Raw genomic sequence first — 18,890 nt, 5'->3', positions numbered from 1 at the left:
ATACTTTCTTCAATTTGGCCATTTGCAAACATGAAAGATATTTTTTTTATTGAATGAATCAAAAAATATCACTTTCAGCAGTTTGCTGATCAGCCATAAGATAACACATGCCTATGAGCACACACAGACAGAAAGAAGAAATATGGATATTGCATCAGTTTTAACACCCACAGTATAAGAAGGTCATATAACAAACCCCTATACTTTGTTAGTCAGCCTCACCTAACTGACCAAGCAGAGTGTCAGGACTACTGCTAACGCCTGCAAGTTAGAGGCCCGTGCTGCTACTGGAGGAGTGAAATCAAAAGAAAAGCCTAGAATCTCTCCTCCGGCTCGCCTCTTCCTCCCTTTTAAAGCCAAGAAAACATCTAATTTTTGCGTGGTGGGAAGGAGTTCAACATGAAAAAGAAGGAAGAAATTTTGGGAGAAAGTTGTGAGGCTAATAACTAGGCATGACATGGGTGATTTTTTTCTAACTCGGTGCAAGTTTATTACAGTTATGTCATAAGATTAAGGAAAGATTTCAGTCAGACCTCAGTGCACGCTCAACTAGTGCATTTTTGAGAATGCCTTTAAAGTTGTAGACATTTTTTTTTGCATTCAGTATTTTTAAATCAGTCAAAAATGTTTTGAAAAGTATTTGGTTATCTGCCTTTACACATGTGTACACACATATGAACTTGAGAGACATTCATTCTTAATCCATCCATAGTTTTCAGTCATGTGACCGACTAACTAACCAGGCCAGCAAAACATTACTGCATCATGATGGACAATAGTAGATAGTCGCTGGTACTGCAAGACAAAAGTGTACTACAAGACTAGTTGGAACATCTATCCATGGAGGAAAAACAAAGATATGAAGAGAAACTATGAATGTTGGTGACTTGTGATCCGTATTTTGCTCCGACAGCTTACAAAATGGCGATGTCTCGCCAAAGCTCCAGTTCAGTGACATCTATGTATCTTGTAAAAAAATTGCTCATCTTCCACTGCTGCCAGGATGAAAGTGTTTAAAGTATGGACAGCTATATATATTTTTGATCTTGATGGGTAAACAATCTTATTGTGTGGGAGGTAACGAACACGAAATCGTTCATCATTAAAGCAAAGGTAAGTGCTACAAAGCTAGCTTAAACGAACTACCACATGCAAATTTCACATTTTAAAGTATAAATTTTTCACATTAATGTCGTGACATAACAGTAAAGTTGACAGAGTATTTTTCCAAATTCAGGCAAATCATCACCACAGTGCAGTCAGAGAGGTGCAGTTCTCCTGGCAACCAATCGGTTTGCCAGACGCAGAAGCATGATTTGTCCCTCCAGAGAACACGTCTTTTATACTCCATTGTGTTGAATTGTTTGTCAAAAGTATGAACAAAAAGTCAAACAAAACATAGAATGTGTCTGTTTCCTGACTTACAGACTCCTCTATCTGTTGCATCTTCTATATCTGTGTGTGTGTATCCGTGTGTGTTTCTTCAGCCTTGGAGCAGTCAGCGTTAATGGCTCACATTTATTCCTCTCTCTGTCAGTCAGTGTCACCAAGCTACAGTCTCTCTTATCACTGCGAAATGTGACCTTTTTTTTGTCAGATTCACTTTCACAGTTGAGTCATTACTCTTCAGTCCCTTGTTGCCGCTACGTCCTTGAAGATAAAGTTAACACACTCAGTGAGTTTGCTTTGCCGCTGTAACTATAAATCTAGTTTATCGCTGTGCGAACGCTGAAGAGAAATAACTAACGCGGGCCTGCGAGCGGATAGCAAGCGCAGGCGTGTGGGTTTGTAGGTAAGGGTGGGAGTGGTGGGAGACCACAGCCTCACTAGCTGAGTTGCTGTGAGACTGCCGCTGGGGATCAAACTTGCTCAGGCGACAGGTGAATCAATCCGGCAGTAGTCAGCTCGATGGTACACGCATCCAGCCGTGTACGTGAGTGGAAACGGAAAAACGCCACTGTTACGCAGCGTGGGCTCAGCATGCCTCTGCATGAGAAAAGCAGTGTCCTGCAGAGACTCGCACACATTATACATCAGGGGAAAAAACCGAGAACTGCTTCGTGAAGTCCCACAGTGCCAGCAACATAAAAACCTTATTAGGTTTAGACCAGTATATCAATCTGCTTTTTGTTAGGCAATTAGGTCGTCTACTGCCAATTTGGTGGGGGAATTATTAGTTCTTGAAGTCTCTAAAACGTTTTCAAATTTCCAATGGTTTACCCAAATTTGAAGACCTTTTTTTAGTATTCACTATAAGTGGGTGGATCCTGCTGTCACAGTGCTGCCATCCTAAACAAAAAACATCCATTAGTCTGGGTTTAAATGGAGTTTTCTGTCTGTGATGTTTATTTTTTTCCCACTCCAGAAACTCTTTGTAACTGTGCAACGGTGTTAGACTGCTTTCTCCTACAAAATAACACCATGTTCCATGCATCACTGAGACGCAATCAACACCTGTGCTTTCTATTAGCTACTATCTCTGCCGCAGAAAAACGGTACTATCTCCCAAAGTGACTAAGGGTCGGTAATTGTAGTGCATGACTAAAGCTGGCCATGCAAATTACGTGTGCCTCATTATAAAATCCTAGAGATTATGAAATCTGAAATACCTCAGCAGCTAATGGATGGATTTCAATCAAATTTTTATCATGATTTATTCATGGTATCCAAAAGAAGCCAAATGACTTTTTCCTTAGTGATGCTAGGCGGTTGACATTTCAATATCTTGAGTACTCGAGTAAGACTGAATATCTACTGTGGTCATTTCATTTGTTATATGAAAACATAATTGTATGATTATTATTAGGTTCTTATTAAATGTATTCTACATCACAGTATATTAAAGCCGGCATCTTAGCATATAACTGGCACTTGCAACATGTATGTGTCTCAAGTGTCCTCATTAAAATGAATGTGCATGTGGAGTGCGGCTACAACAATCAGCTAAAAAAAACAAGAAAAAACAAAGGAGGGTATAATCTGCTTTAAAATCAGCGCTTAACGTAGCTGCGCGTTTGCATGGACAAAAAGGCAAAAGAAAGGAAAAACACACAAGACAAATAACTAAATGTTAATGCTTTTAGATGCTCTGTTGATTTCTGTCCACTTATGTGCAAGTCTAAAAAAATGATAATAATAAAACTAGCCCTAATTACCTAGGATTTACTGTGCTTACTGCATTTGGAAAACTGACTTATTAGCCAGCATGTAAGAACAAGAGAATCTTCTTGGATGTAGGACAGTCATTAACTACAGCAGAGCATTTGTACAATAGAAGTGGGCCATAATTGGTCATTTGTACTCAGGCTGAGTTGCAGGCCTGCATCCAGGGATTTTTCTTGGTTGGTTTTTGCCTTGTTTGCTGTTAGAACTCAATAAAGTGACCTTATAGAGATGCACAGAGGGACAGTGGAGATGGCTATTGATTGACAGGTGAGGGCCTTCTCAACTGGATCATCGGCCATTAAAATGGCAGAAGCAATTAAAGAACAAGAGGAAAGGCTGTTATGGGGGATGCTGGGAAAGTAGTGCTTAAGACCTAGTTCCATTTCCAGTTAGTGAAAACACCAGAGCATGTATCAGAGGAGAATAATTTAGCTATTCAGATTTCTTTTGCTGACATTTATTTCTGATCTCTAGCTTGGATGCAACTACTAGTTTGTGGACTACTCACCATCTTGGTGTTTGAAGTCATCAGATTTAGATTAGATTGATTAACCTCCATGCATTTTAATGTCAAGGTTATGCTAACTGATTTGCTTTTATGGCCAGCTTTATGTGTCCACTTTAGCAAAAACAGTGTTTGTCATTTCTGCATTGGTTTCGTGTTTCAGCCCTCGAGATTGCCACTTGCACATTTTCTTTTTGTCTCCGTTATTCCCCCTCACATGCATTTTTCATAGCTTGTGTGTCACATTCCCATCACTGAACTCCAGGTAATGGCATTTTGCCTCCTGGAATCCTGGGTTCCTGTGTGTACAGGTTTCCAATCATTTCATAGGTGAATCTTTGAATACCACTTGGAAAATGGAAAACTGTCAGTCAACCATGAGCCTGAAGGGAAGAGACCTCCGTTCAATTATAGAAATGGAATCAAATATGAGCCCCTGTAAAGGAGGATCAAGATTAGCAGCCCAATGGTTCTTTAAGGAGCGATATGGAGCTTGATGAATTGAGGGTGGGGTGGAGTCGGGGTGAAGAAAAGATAATGGGAAAGAAAGACAAAAGAAGCAAAAAGCAAAGATGAGATAAAAATGCAGAGGGCAGGAGATGGCTGATAAAGGGACTGATATAAAGAAGAAAACGGAGTTCATGGGAAAATGGGAGCGGTGGGAGGGAAGAGTACGACGGCTACAGAAAGGTACTGGAGGAGGGTGTGGGTGAAGAAAAGTAAAAAGAGGCTTGTAAAAACCCAAATAAAATAAAAGTGCTTATTGTCAATGAACCTCATGAGTAGTTTTGTACATTTTATCACATTAACTTAAATTATGAAACTTTACGTTACCTCCAGACATTTTGAGAGTCACGCTGCGCAGCTTTTCATATTGATTTTATGGCCCACAGGCTGTCACTGCTTTCAGACCGTGTCAGTACATTAAAAAAGTCAACTTGCTGAGAGTTAATACTTCCTTAGAAAAATAATTCACCATAGAGATCATAAAATCAATGAAGTTATAGTTGGAAAACTAAACAGGAAAAGTGTGAAGTTTTCTTGTACATGCCAACAATAAAAAAGGATTACATACCCCAACTTTCAAATCAAAAAAAGTTACGGTATAGTAAAGCAGTGTATCATCTCTCAATCACAGGAAAACAACTGCTTCTGTTCCAAGAAAAAAAGAAGAAAAATGATCCCCAACTGCTGGCGGATGTCATTACGACTAACTGTGGGCAGAGTTATTTCCTTTGGCTGAACAGAGCTGGCTGGAAGTTTTGCAAAGCGTGCCAGTGTGTGCTGGTCGGCAAGTCTTGTTTATTAGTGCTGGAGTCGTATTAGCCTTTGGGTGATGACATTTCATTTTGCAAAGCTAATTCTTAAGCTGTCAAATCCAAAATGCACCCAGATCGGTGCTTTCATTAAAGATGAACAGCCAGAGAATCCTGCTGAGTTCTGCATTGTGTTTCTTATAAAACACCGCGTAACTGCCTCCTATCTTCTACAACAAGTTTGACACTGAACGCTGATGTTTGTGTCAACCTTTTCTGTTTGTAGTTAAAGTTCTCTGTCGTGATATACTGGAATGGGATATAGTGAATGGGCTAATGTGGACTGGTTGTTATATAATGCTTTTCTATTCTTGAGAACTCAAAGCTCTTCATACAACATTCACGCAAATTCATGCAGTGGTTTCTGTCTAGCATTCACATCCCAACTTGTGGTTCATTATTTTGCGCAAGCATACTTCACCATGCGGACTGGATCAGATTGAAGCACCGGTCTTCCGATTAGTGGATGACCTGCTCTACCTCCTCAGCTACAGCCACCCCATCTCCACCCTGGACAGGTTGCCAAGTCCTTAATAGGACAAAAAAGGCAACCATTCATGGTCATAGTCACCCCGCACTCTGTTCAGAGTAACCAGTCAACCTAATATGTATGTCTTTGGAATTTGGAAGGAAACATGAGGATTTGGATGAGACCCCTGCGCAAATAGGGGAAACATGCAACTTCCACACAGAAAACCTGGCTGATGAGAGGTTTAAACCCAGAACTTTTACTGAACATGTAGCACATATAGTTTTAATACTTTTTAAAAAAGACTTTTAAAAAACTTAATCAGGACCTTTCAGTTTGTAAAATGATTTTTTTCTTTTTACATCTGTAATAGTTTATATGTGACAAGATTTCTGTGTTTACCACAAAAAGCTGCAGAAGACAGAGGAATATTAAGACACACTCCGGCCGAAAAGAGCAGGAATAACAACAAGTATCGCATTGATTACATCAGAATCAGCATGAATATGGGGGCTAGGATGAAGGTGGGTTACAAAGCAGCTTGCAGATGTGAAATGGATGTAGATTTGTAGTTACAGCGGCAAAGCGGCAGAGGATACACAAAGTAACTTATATTGTGTATCCTCTGTTTAATTCAATTCGGTTTTATTTATATTGTGGCATTATTTATATTTAACGCCAAATCAAAACAGCAGTTGCCTGAAGGCGCTTTATATTTTAAGGTAGAGACCATGCAAGACCTTTATTAGATTTGCCAATTGGATGTGTTTTAAATGAACCATAAATTGATTTGGACTTGCAATAAATTCATAAAATGCTACATTTTTGTAGAAACTCCCCCCATCAGAACCACTTTTGTCTACCAGTTCTGGCAGCTGGGGATTAAACTGGCAAGGCCTCTGCCCCTGATCGATGCCTGATCCACATAGTACTAGACCTCTATAGCCCACCCTACGGGTAGTGGGGATAGAACTGGGCAGATCCATATGACTCATTTAAGGTGAGCCCAGCACTATAGCGCCATGGACTAATGGCCCCTTTAAAAAAGTAAGGATATATGCTGCACTGACAACTAGGTTGAGCAAATGGACCACAATTTGTGCACCTGCTCATGGGCTTTACATATACTATATGTATATATATTGGTCACACGGTAAATGACTACAGCGAAAGCTGTGCTTTGTTCAGCAAACCATTCTTGCACAGTTGGAAACAATGGGTTTCAAAGCACAGTGACACCAACAGACACTTGCTATCAGCTCAAAGCAGTCTGGCCATTCTCCTCTGACTTCTAGCATCAACAAGCCCAGAGAACTGCTGCTCACTGGATATTTTCTGTTTTGCAGACCATTCCCTAAAGATTCAAGTAGATCAGCAGGCTCTGAAAGAGGAATAATTCTTAATGGAGAAAACAAAATAAAATTTACTATTCACAACACAAATGCTTGGGTATTGGTCATCTCTTAATGTTGGACTTACAGGATATAGATGCAGGCTAAATGTCTTTAGTTTTTTTTACATTTATTTTTAATATTTCCAAGGAAACAGTTTGAAAAACAGTTTTCTCAGTTTGTATTCTTATAGCATAAATTTCCATAACATTGCTAGAATTCTCTTGTACCTATTATCCATCAACCTGCCTCATCTGTTTTCCCAACAGATAGAGATTTCGTTCATTTCCCACAATGCCGCGCACAATCCCCAGAGCATGTGTTGCATCCATCTGTTGGGTTTATGTGCAGTAAGACGAAGGAATAAACTTTTTGAGAAACAGTGGGTTTGTATGCTGCACTCAAACTGCAGCACAGTTTGCGGTTGCAGTGCACGGATGTGTTCAGGGGAAATTGGCTTGTCTGATGAATTTTTATTCCTCCTTGTTGAATATTGGCACGAAATTTTGAGTTAAGAAAGAATGCCTTTGTTCTTGGATTCTCGCAGACTGACACCAAGATGTTTTCTGCTGGCGTTTTAGATAACTGAACAATTTCCTGCAATCAAACACAACTGTGGCTGTGCTGAAAATATCTAGGCATCCTCTGATGTCTATTTTCGGCCACTTCTCTGGGAATTATAAAAATAGACCATCAAACAATAAAGTTGCCAAGTTCAGGACTCAGGCATGACAGCATTAACCACTATGTTCACTCCTGTGCTTTTATTGGTGTAATCCTTTAAGCTTAAAAATGATGCGTTCATTTACCGTTTTGTATTCATTGCTCATTCAAGTCTTTCTCTGTTGTCAATTTCGCTGGCAGTTACATATACTGCTACCATAATAATGACACGTCTTCTTCTTGCTTCAGGGGCACAAAGTATTACTCAGCACAAACAAGCAGGATAATCTATTACTGTAACATGTCTGGAGATGAGTCAGGGCCACAGTAGTGTAGGGAATACCACTGACAATACAGGATGCATTTGTCATCACAATCAGTTTTACTTTGTGCTGCTGGACATGCTGGACAGATAGGCTTTTCAAAAAAAAGAACAAAACACGATCTGTCCAGTCATTTTTCAAATAAAAGGGAGCAAATGCAGACAAATAGCATCCCGTAGCTGTTTACAGACATCTAGATGCATTTGTAGATTGTATCTGTCGTGAGTGGGCTGAATTCTGAATCTAGTGAAGGCAGAGTACCTGTCTAGCATAAACAAGCTGACAAACGCTCGCTGGAAACACTTGCGTGTCGGCCTCGAATGAATTCAGATTATGAAATAGCAATGTGACTGCCAAAGAACGTATGGTGATGAGGCAACTTTAGATCAGCTGCTACAGCCGCTGACTCACTGAATTTGGTGGCATGCATTAAAGTGTATCCACTGTGATGTAAAATATAAAATGCTGATATTAAACACGGCCAGCATCAGGAGAAGGTCAGCTTAAAGTGAGGGGGAAGGAAACTGATTTTAGACAATGGGGAGGCTGCCCGAAGCCCTCTAAAAGGTAAATAAGGATTATTTTGAACTGGGAACTTAAACTGTGAGGATGTTCCCATCTTGTAGAGTCCAACAAGGAACATGTGGAATAGAAGATGACTATGTTTATTCCCCTTTAAGTCCTAAACTTTTGCAGAGCCTATGACATTACTGTACCTATGTGAGTGGCTCACATCATTGGTGGTGTTGTGCCAAAAGTCGATTTTTAGCACAACACCACTGAGGATGTGAGCCACTGTTTTTATGTGATATTTTTGTATAATACGTTTGCTTAAACTGGTAAATCTATAGGCTACATTTCCTCTTGTCCATTGTAATAGCTTTGGAATTCTACCTCCAGGAATTTGCTGATATTTTTCAGTCCCTACATTGATGCTATGATTATTATTCCTTATACTAAGGTGACGATTCTTATTCTGTCACTGATAAATTCAAAAACAGTGGCGAAAAAGTTGCTGGATATGCACAGAAGGCATTAACAGTACTGAACAGATCAGTCACAGTAGTTGCAGACTGACCTGAAGTGTAGTTACATTTCTAGGGAGGTGCACGGCATACGATTTCAAAAGAAATTTGAGGTTACGGCGTAGCTATGGTGTAAATTTCCCATTAAATAAATCCCCAGTAAGCAGGGGAAAAAATATTTATGTATAAGCCGTTTATGTCTTACACCACATCCAGGTTAGCGATGCAGTCAAAAAAACACTGTTAATTATGTGTGCTTGCTGTTGTTTAGAGCCTTCCCAGAGTAAAAAAAACACCTGCTGCTATTTGTGTTTGTGTTTCAGGGGCTCAAAAAGCACTCAGTAAAAGTCATTTATAGGAGCCTAGGTTTTCCTTTTTCTTGAAATTCACTGCCAACTTGGGATGAATCACGATGACTCCACTAACAAAGCAGGCCCCAGCCTTAAGTTTCACTGCTAATCTACACACTGCTATAGTCGTAAGAGTTACCAACAGAACAACATCAGGCTTACTGCCTACCACAAACTGTAAAAATATTCTCCTTCATCTAAACCCCCCTCCACTAAAAAAAAAAAGAAACTTGGCAGTCACTCACCTACAGCCTTCAGAGAGGCGTATTTGTTGAGATCCTTGTTCTGCTGTTGCTGCTGCTGCTGTTGGTGGAGCTGTTGCTGTTGCTGCTGCTGCTCATAGACGTGAGACAGCTGGCCGAGGGCAGGGTAAGGGTGCTGCTGGCCCATGTTTGAAGCCGGTCCCACGTTGTTGTTAATCTGGCCACCCTCTGTGAACAGGGACATGAGACAGCAGCACAAGGTTACAATAACATTTAAAGCTCCAGTCCAGCACCAGAGGAGCCCTCGCTGGTCAAATGATTGGTGAAAGCCGAGGGCAGCTTGACTGGAAGAACTCTCATTCACATTTTCCAGAATCTACTTACATAACCTAATTTCTTTTTTAAATTATTATTTTAATACATGATTTCTTGACTGAGATATTTTGTGCCTTGCTCTCAACTAATATACACACCTTTCTATCTTTTGGGATTTTACCAGTAAATTTCCATGACACGCTCTTACATTTATGTCACCATTACAACTGAAATATTCCTCCTGGAATAAAAAATGTCTCTATTAGTCCAGAGATTTTCTTTGCACATCTGATGAATTAGTCTAAATCTGCCAGTTGGACTGTGCTACTTCTCTCAGAGGTCTTTTATGTAGCCTCACTCATCATGATTCAGAACTGTCTGTCTCAGAACTGCTTTAATATTGCAATGTCTTGAACAAGGGTGTCAAACATGAGGCTCAGGGCCCAGAATGGGCCCAGCACAGGTTCAAATCTGGCCCCCTGGAGAGATTTGGAAAATGTGAATGAGGGTCTAAATTTGGGCTTTAAAATGCATTTTAATACGTTTCGCAGCTTTGCCTGATAAAGACCTCCCCCATCGCCATTCATGCTAGCTCAAAGAAGTCTGTAATAGATAAACAATGAATGACAGAGAAGTTGCTGTTTTTCCCTATCTGCTACATAAATGTCTCCTTTTTTACAACGGGTCCACAAGATTAAAAAAGAACAACAAAAGGAGAGTGTTTGTGAATTTATCAAAATGTTCTGTTTTAAAACAACAAGACAGTCTGGGCAATGAGCTACTTTCTCTGTAAGTTTACACATATATTTCTTACAGCTTAAGCCCAAAAAGTTGTGCAGTCACATTTCTTTCATTTACTACAGCACCATTTCTTGATTTTGACTATAGGCTTGAAAGACTATAGGACTATAGGATTTAAAGTTTTTCAGTGAGTGTAAAGTTACTTAAAGGAAATATATCAAGCATTTATTGGTGTCTTTAGACTTTTTTTTTATCATAAAAAAGCTTTTTCTATTTTCATATCATTTGACTATATTTCAAATGCCAACCCTCCAGAATCATTTGATCATGTGTACTTCAGCATATTCTCTAAATCAGCAGAGATTTACCAACTGGTGCTCACCAGGTGGTTGCTAACCAGTCTCTACGCCTTCGTGACTGCAGCCTGAGTCACATCAGTAAGACATTCTTTTCTTTTTAGATTTCTGAGTGATTTTATTACATGTAAATGAGCTGAAATCACAGCACAACCGTTGTCCTTCGAAAGCAACAGGCATCAGTTTTAATGGGATGCTTTTGCAGCCAACAGAACAGCATTTTTTGTTCTTTGTTTATAACACAGACATTTTAGAGTTATAGTTAGCATAAGTGGGTCTAGCTAAGGAATATCGACTGTGGAGCCCCATCTGGATTTAAACAAAGCAGTTGCTCAGTGTTAGTTAGTTAGAGTGTGCTAAACTAAGCATTAGGTGGGCTTTATATCAGTTTGCTAGACTGCGTCATAGAAGATGGACTGGACAAGTGACAAACTTTGACATGGGGGTATTAGACTCAGCTCACTTTGCTATTTCATTACGAAAGAAAACAAAGGGGAAAAAAAGGTGGGCAGATTAATGCTACCATGTTTATAGTCTACACAGCAAACTTAGAAAACCCTTTAAAACTACATAATGAACAGTTATATGTATTAACAATAAACCCACAGTACGTGCATAGTATATTTGTTCTTCTCAAGTTTTAAGTGAGCCTCACGAGCTAATGATGACCTACTTTACTTCCTGAGAGACATATTTTATATAAAGACCAGACGACATCCCAAGGTCTGACATGCACATGCTCCAAAATCAGTGTCCTCCTTAGTCAAGCTGGTACAATTATTACCAGAATATTTAACATGGGCATGGCTGTTCCTATTTTCAATACAAAATTAATTAGACTTCATTTTACTTATAGTTATCAAATTACTTCAGTTGTATCCAGCTGAGGTAGCACAGTCACTTTTATGGACCAGCCTGGACCCCTGGGGCCCGTCCATAATGCAGAGGGTGAATGCAGATAAGTAATGGAAGAAAAATTCTGTAAATCTCCTAAAACATGGGAAGAAACTTTTAAAGTACAATAAGAGGATTTCAAAGAGGTTCATGAAAGAACAAATTCTCAGTTAAAGTCAGTTTAAAAAACAAATATAAAGAGATTATTTTAACAAATACAGGGATTAAGAGGAGTGTTAATCACACGGTTTATAGCTTGATGTAAAAATGTAGTTTTGTTGTTTTGGTTTATTTATATTGTTTTTTGTGTGTATTATGTGTGTATATAGTTATACATGTATATTATCTGACTGTATATCAATGAACATTGATTGTAAATTACTGAATAGTATTAAGGGGCATAGAATCAAATAAGCAAACTTCATCCTACTCTTTTCCAGCATGTAAACTGTGTGGAATACAGAGAAAGTCATTGCATGTCGATGTCTTTTAGGCTTTCTTATGTTTACAGTCATTCGCTCAATTGCATATTATTATTTTAAGTGTTTAAAATTTCAACCATTTATCCATTATTTTCAGCCAACTACATATCCCTTATATTTAGTCGGCCAAATTAAACATTTATCCATTACCTTTAATTAGCTTCAATTTAACAATTTGTCCGGTTACTTTCAGTTAAGTATGACTCACTAATCTCTTCATAAATCCTGGGGCAACTTTTAGCACGTCATCTCGCTATTGCTATATTGCACAGAAGCATGTGACTGCATTTCCCTTATTTATTTATTTATTGCTTAATGCTTATGGTGTAGGAAGTAGCAGATGTCTTATATTAATTACAGTATTGCAGAATTGGCTAACTGTAATGTCTTCCTCTAATTAAATAAGTGATAATTAGATTTCAGAAGATGTGCAGTGGGTTGAGAAATGGGCAACTGCTCTACCAGAGCTGCACAGTCTGACTTTAAACTGCAGCCGAATGTTAAAACATAATGTGGGAATTGTTCTCTCGCTGCACTGAGCCTGACAGATAATTGCAAATTCCTGTTACTGAAGTCAAAGGTATACTTACTAAGTGAATACATTCTCTTAAAAGCCCCAATGCTGTCACTTGATAGTTTGAGAAGGAAAGTAAACGTTACGAGACAAGAGAGCAAGAGTGAGGAATTAGAGAGTGGAAAAAGTGAAATGCGGGAAATGGAGAGGATACGTGAGGAGAAAAGAGAGAAAACGTCTCAAACGATGCTGACAGAGATATGAGGATGGTTTGTAAATATTGAAAGAAGCTAGACAAAAAAAGTCAATCATTAAGGTAAAAAATACAGGGCAAACAGACAAGGAAAACATGGATATTCCCAAGTCCCCCTCTCGCTTTTCTTTTAGCACCTCTTAAAGGTGTTCATACAGATGGCAAACTGAGGTGGGGAAACTGTGAAGCCTCAGCCCGACAACATCGATTTCCTCGAGTCATTTTCTCCCTGTTTCATCTCGTCGTCGAGGTTTCGAGTCATGGGGGTGAGCTCAAAGTCCTTAAAATCTGCACAGCTCAATTGTCAAGGCGAAGCAAGTTCTCTTCTTACTAATTAAACACTTAAGCCCTGGCGCAGGCTCAAACCGCACGCACTCTTAACAGACACTGTGACTGACAAGGTACGGCGAGAGTGGAGACAATTAAAAAGAGCATCAAAGTGAGAGCCAGTGTGAGGCCTTGTAGAAAAGACTGAGACACGAGATTCCTTGATGTGATAAAATGTCCCACGGTGTTGTGTGAAATGAAAAATGGACCCACATCCTAGTTTGGATAGATAACAGCGGCCTGGAAAATGCAAGGTTGAGTCATTTTCTGAGAAGTTTATTGGACTTGCCAAATACACAGATGACGATGATGCGCTTGTCGGTTAAATACTTTGGGATTTACTGTAAGGGTTCGGCAATGCGGGTTCACTTAAGGCGAGATGACTTTCACTGCAAAAAGCGAGGCTGTGGCGGGCGGGAGGGGTAAACTGTGAGGAAGAGAAGGAGAGAGACAACCATGACTAAGGAAGAAACAGCACCGAAGAACTGAGTTATGATCCCGAAGCGCGCTCTCTCTCTCTCTCAAGATAAAAGCTGGTATGCTGTTTTATTTTTCATGTGAGGCCAAAATGGCTGGGGTCACCAATTTTCTCATTTCATAATGGATTTTGTCTAGCTGAGGAGCACATTTGTAAAATTCAATACCCCATCAAAGCACAGGTGCACCTCCCCTCTGCCATGAGCTCATTCAGCTCCATGAAACAGTCATGCAAATGACAGTCATGCACTTCTAAAATTGTGATTGTATGTAAATGCTTTGGTTTACTCAAATTTAATTTTTATTTATATATGCTGCCATTTAACAACATCTGCCTCAAGATAAAATATTACAGAGAGAACCCGAACCCTCAGACAATCCCCTATAAGCAAGCACTTGGCAACAGTGTGGAAGAAGAACTCCCTTTTAACAGGAACCAGAACAGGGAGGTGCAGCCATCTGCCACAACCGGCTGGAGGATGAGGAGAAAGGATGAAAATTCAGAGCACGCAGGACAAAACACAAAGTAAGGGAGAGAGCAGACATTCAGTAGTGGCTCTCTCTGAAGTGCTCAGTGCATCATGGAAAATGCCGTGGCATAACTTATGGCCCCAGTATATCTGCAGCATTGGTTGCTTCACATGCTGCCAGTAACGTCATCACACATGCACATTAGAGCAGGGCGATTTGACCAAAAATATCTATCACGATATACATTTGAAAATTTGCGATAACGATATAACTGATGATATAATTGACACTAGACAAAATACTTTACAACTCCACAACTTTATTAGTGCAAATAAAACCCTATCAATGTATTTTCACTTAAACAAGTAGCTGTTTTTTTATGTGCATTAAAGTTATATAAAAATTTAACAGTGCAAATGCAAATTCTTTGCTGACAGTTTAACCAAAAGGCATTTCCAGTGGAAATTGGCCGACATATCCTCAGCATAACCATTTATAATATCCACAAAACTTAAAAAGAGGTTATACACACACAATACGGTAATATTATGTTGAAGCACAGTACGTATCACTCCGCGAGGCTCCTGCCTACGATAGCCGTAATGCTCCGACAATCCATCAAGTCGTGCGGGTTCGTAGCTTAGCAAAGTCATACTAAAACATTTGACAGATTTTCGAGCACCGTGTACCACATAAAATCATTTCGAGGGTCTGTAAACACAACCAGAATTCATACATAAGGCACACGGGATTATAATGGGCACTGTCGATTTTCAGAAAAATCAAAGGATTGATTTTAAGTGTGCCGTATTTTCCAAAAAACACGGTAATAACGACAGCCCGCTAGCACGCTCTACCAAAAATAGTGCTTTGCTGTGTATCTGACGGACGAAAGCCAAACCAGTTCCACACCACTAAAGTTGCAGCATTTTTACAAACCAATTCTAGTTCATCAGTTTCATTTAACGATCCGCTTTCGCCCTTCTCATTCTCTGTCGCCGCCATGCTTTTTCCGCCATGTGCGTATGAAAACAAAGGCACTGTGCATGCGAGTTTTACCCATATTCTATCGCGATATTTCATTTTCTTATCGTTGCCCAACATTATACCGGTATTACCGTGAACGGTATGATATGGCCCAGCCCTAATGCACATCCATTCATGCTCGCTGTTATGGCTCAGGTAGCTGCTGAAGTATTCTCCTGAACAGTAGGTGTTGCACTGTTATAGGAAGTGAAGAAGTCGAAGCCGGAAATAAAGCTTTGACATCTTTTCAAAGTGTTCAAACATCTTCCTCTGTATAATCTGTGTATCTCTGAGCTTCTTTACTGATATATCCTTAAAGTGGTGGTAAACTATTACTAGTGTCTTCATCTCAGCTCAAGCCAGGTGACAAAAATTGAGAGGCGCACAGCTGAGAAACACCGGCAGGCATGGTGAAGTCACTTTAATGTCACGGTACCATTCACAAAGCATCATGTGGTGGGTATAAAAAGCTTTAAGGGATGATTCACAATCACGTGATCCAGCCTTAACTACAAGCTTCATCAAAATGTAAATTTTAAGTTTGAGCTTAAAAGTAAGAGTGGGTGTCTCTCTCTTCATACCTAACTGGGAGTTGGTTCCGCAGCCTCCCATTTTACTTTTGGAAATTCTAGCAACCGCAAGTAACCTGGGAGTCTGAGATGAAATTGGGATAATACTAGCATTAATTAATCTCCCTATCGCCGTTTGTGGGGTTAATCCAAGGAAGGAACAGGTCTTATCGTGAGTTGGCATGACTGCACATATGATTAATTGTTGTTACTTTCAATTGAAATGTGGCAGCAACAACAGCATCATTCACCATATCTTTTTTAATAATTTGGGAACTGACGCTTGCAGAAGTAATTATTAATAGTTCCTATTTGCTGTGTACAAACTAAAGGAGTGACAGCAGGATTAACTTGACAGAGCTCTTTAAAACAGGATGATTCTCTAGCATTTCCACTGCCATCCCATAAAGTCTTTTATGAGAAATTAAACCTGTCTCCAAACCAGGCTCAGGGATGGAAACTTGCATCAGGATTTCATCATTATGACTGTTTACTTACAAGAAAATGTCTGCCTTTATAGGGAGCAACCTTGCCTCATTCAAGAAAATGAATAAATAAACATCTATCTATTATACAGTGCTGCTATGATAGATCCCATTATTATTCTCCCCTAGTTTACTGTGAACCAGCATGCATCACAATCAAGCCCTCTCATCTTTATGATCTTAGTGAAAAAGAACACACACATGAACTTCAGAAACAAACAAGGCACCCAGGTGACATCACACCGTGAGCCCATTCACCAGGATGACTGACAGCTGTCACCAGGATGTCTGTCAGGATGATAAAAGGGGATGCAGTGGGAGTCTGGTGGTGTGGTCACAGTGCTTCACCAAGCTGATCCAAAGCAAACTGATTCTCAGAGGTCACGACAGACTTTTACTACCAGTGACAGCCAGTTTTCTTTCCTCTCCCCTGCTGCTCAGAGATTTACCAAATGCTACAGCAACCAAAACATACAAAGAAATGAGAATAAATCAGATGCAGTTGGGAATCAATAGTGTAAATTAGGAAAAGAATCTTGCAGTATTTTTACTGAATCGACTCACAACTCTTTGGAAAATTCAGTGAGTCTTGAAAAAGATAGATATATGAAAAATTGATGTTAAAGTTCCCTCAAGCTGGAAGCACAAATAGAGGATATTAGAGATTACGAAAAAGGCCAGGAGAAAAAGTATGTTTATCTATGAGCAGAAAGATTAGAATGATGGTGGTGCCAGTGGAAGAAAACTATTTTATACCCATTTTATCAAGGGGGTAACCTGGTAAATAGCATGTGCATGTAGCAGACGTGGTCACAGTTGATTGCAAAATCTGCAGTTTGAGTGCAATTAGTAGGAAATGCAGAGGACATGCTGAATAAACTGCAACCACAATCAATGACCTTTTAATGAGTTAACAGCCCGTTATTTGACCAATTTATACAGTGAAAATGGAAGATTCGAGAGGGCTTTTTATGCTTTAAATCAGGGGTGCCCAATCCCAGTCCTCGAGAGCTACTGTCCTGCAGCTTTTAGATGCATCCCTACTCCAACACAGCTGAATCAAATGGTTTGATTGCCTCTTCAGCATGCCATCAAGTTTGGCAAATGCCTGATAACAAGCCATTCATTTGATTCAGGTGTGTCGGAACAAGGATCCATCTAAAAGCTGCAGGACGGTAGCTCTCGAGGACTGGGATTGGGCACCCCTGCTTTAAATGGTTACATTTTAACTACATTTTACTTTTAAAAGTAGGTCTTTTTATTTGGACTAAAATAGCAGACTGCGATTTAGTCTCGAACCTACCTTTTACTTTTACACTGGGAAATGAATTATTGTACAATTGGCAAGTCTTCCCACTGTCATGATGTAAATAAATAAATAACTAAAAACCCTCTGTGGTGTCTGAAGTAGCCAATTTGGATGCTAATGAAAGTATTTATTGTTGACTTTGGACATAATCCTGTATGGGGATGTAATCCTCTCCCGGAGCTTTTACTCTAGTAGCAATAACAGAAAACATATGCTTCTCTATTCATTTCACTGGTGATCTGTTGTAGGTGGCTCGTTATTGACCAAAAGAACACAGAAATGCTTTGCTGCTGGCATGTGCTACTACCCTTTGTGTGTGAGGAAAAGAAAAGGTTAGTGAAATATATCTTTCTCTAAAACGCTGTCTAAAAAAATCATATGTGGAATGAAAGCATACACTGGAGCCATGAATCATGTAAAGTATTTGCTGCTGTGCTTGTGACCTTTTTTAAATTAAATTTTTGAATATTTTATGCTTGTGTTTTCCTTCAAACGCCCCTTTTTATAAGCATAGATAAAGGCATGATTTCTGCCAGCGTACATGAAGATGAATTTAGTTACACTTTGGGGGTCAGAGTAGAAGAGATATCTAGCACTTTTTTGTTATTTAGCAATAATTAATCATATTTATTGAAAACAATGCTAAGACCAAGAGCTTTTCTTAGCCCTAAGCAAGTATTTTTTGAAACCTATATTCAAGCAGCAACCTTCAGCACCAAAGTGCCGCAAAAAAGCTAGCTTCAAGTGGCCTTGAGGTTAGCTTAATCTAAGGTGGTCTCTATAGCAAATTTCTCCTTTTGTAACAACTTTACTCGCCCATTTGGATAAGTTAGGTCTGTGTAAGTCACTAAACTGAAACTCTCTACCATGTTTGTGGTGTTGGTGCTTGTTGAAGCATATTTAATAATAATAATAATAATAATACAATCAATCTGTCATTATGTTTGATTTGTGCTTCGCATTTGTAGAATAAATACAACTTAATAGTTATTAGTTAGTATTTAATTTGGCCAACACTTATTAGGATATATCTGTGGTATGCAGTGTATTATTATTTTACGTTTCCAACTTGCTAACTAAGCTTACTAGTGTTTACAGATGACCTAGCACCCTACCCTGTAGTTAAAAAAACAAAAACAAAACCAAAAGAACCACAACAAACATGGCCCCACCCAGAAGACTGGATGATGTCACTGTTGCTACATCCATCTTCCATATACAGTCTTAATCTCACCTAAAAGCAAGTGAGAAATAAGTAAGC

At 39.3% G+C, this 18,890-nt stretch overlaps 1 protein-coding gene across 1 annotated transcript in view; it reads right to left on the bottom strand.

Moving 5' to 3' along the window:
- The window catches only part of shisa9a (shisa family member 9a), a 62,029-nt gene that overhangs the window by 8,612 nt on the left and 34,527 nt on the right, over positions 1 to 18,890 (bottom strand). The window contains exon 3 of the mRNA XM_063481539.1: positions 9,453 to 9,638. Within this exon, the coding sequence (XP_063337609.1) occupies positions 9,453 to 9,638 (186 nt within the window). The remainder of the gene's footprint in view (positions 1 to 9,452; positions 9,639 to 18,890) is intronic.

The sequence above is a fragment of the Pelmatolapia mariae genome, linkage group LG8, assembly GCF_036321145.2.
Source record: "Pelmatolapia mariae isolate MD_Pm_ZW linkage group LG8, Pm_UMD_F_2, whole genome shotgun sequence".
Classification (NCBI taxonomy): domain Eukaryota; kingdom Metazoa; phylum Chordata; class Actinopteri; order Cichliformes; family Cichlidae; genus Pelmatolapia; species Pelmatolapia mariae.
This window is presented reverse-complemented; position numbering and strand designations above follow the sequence as displayed.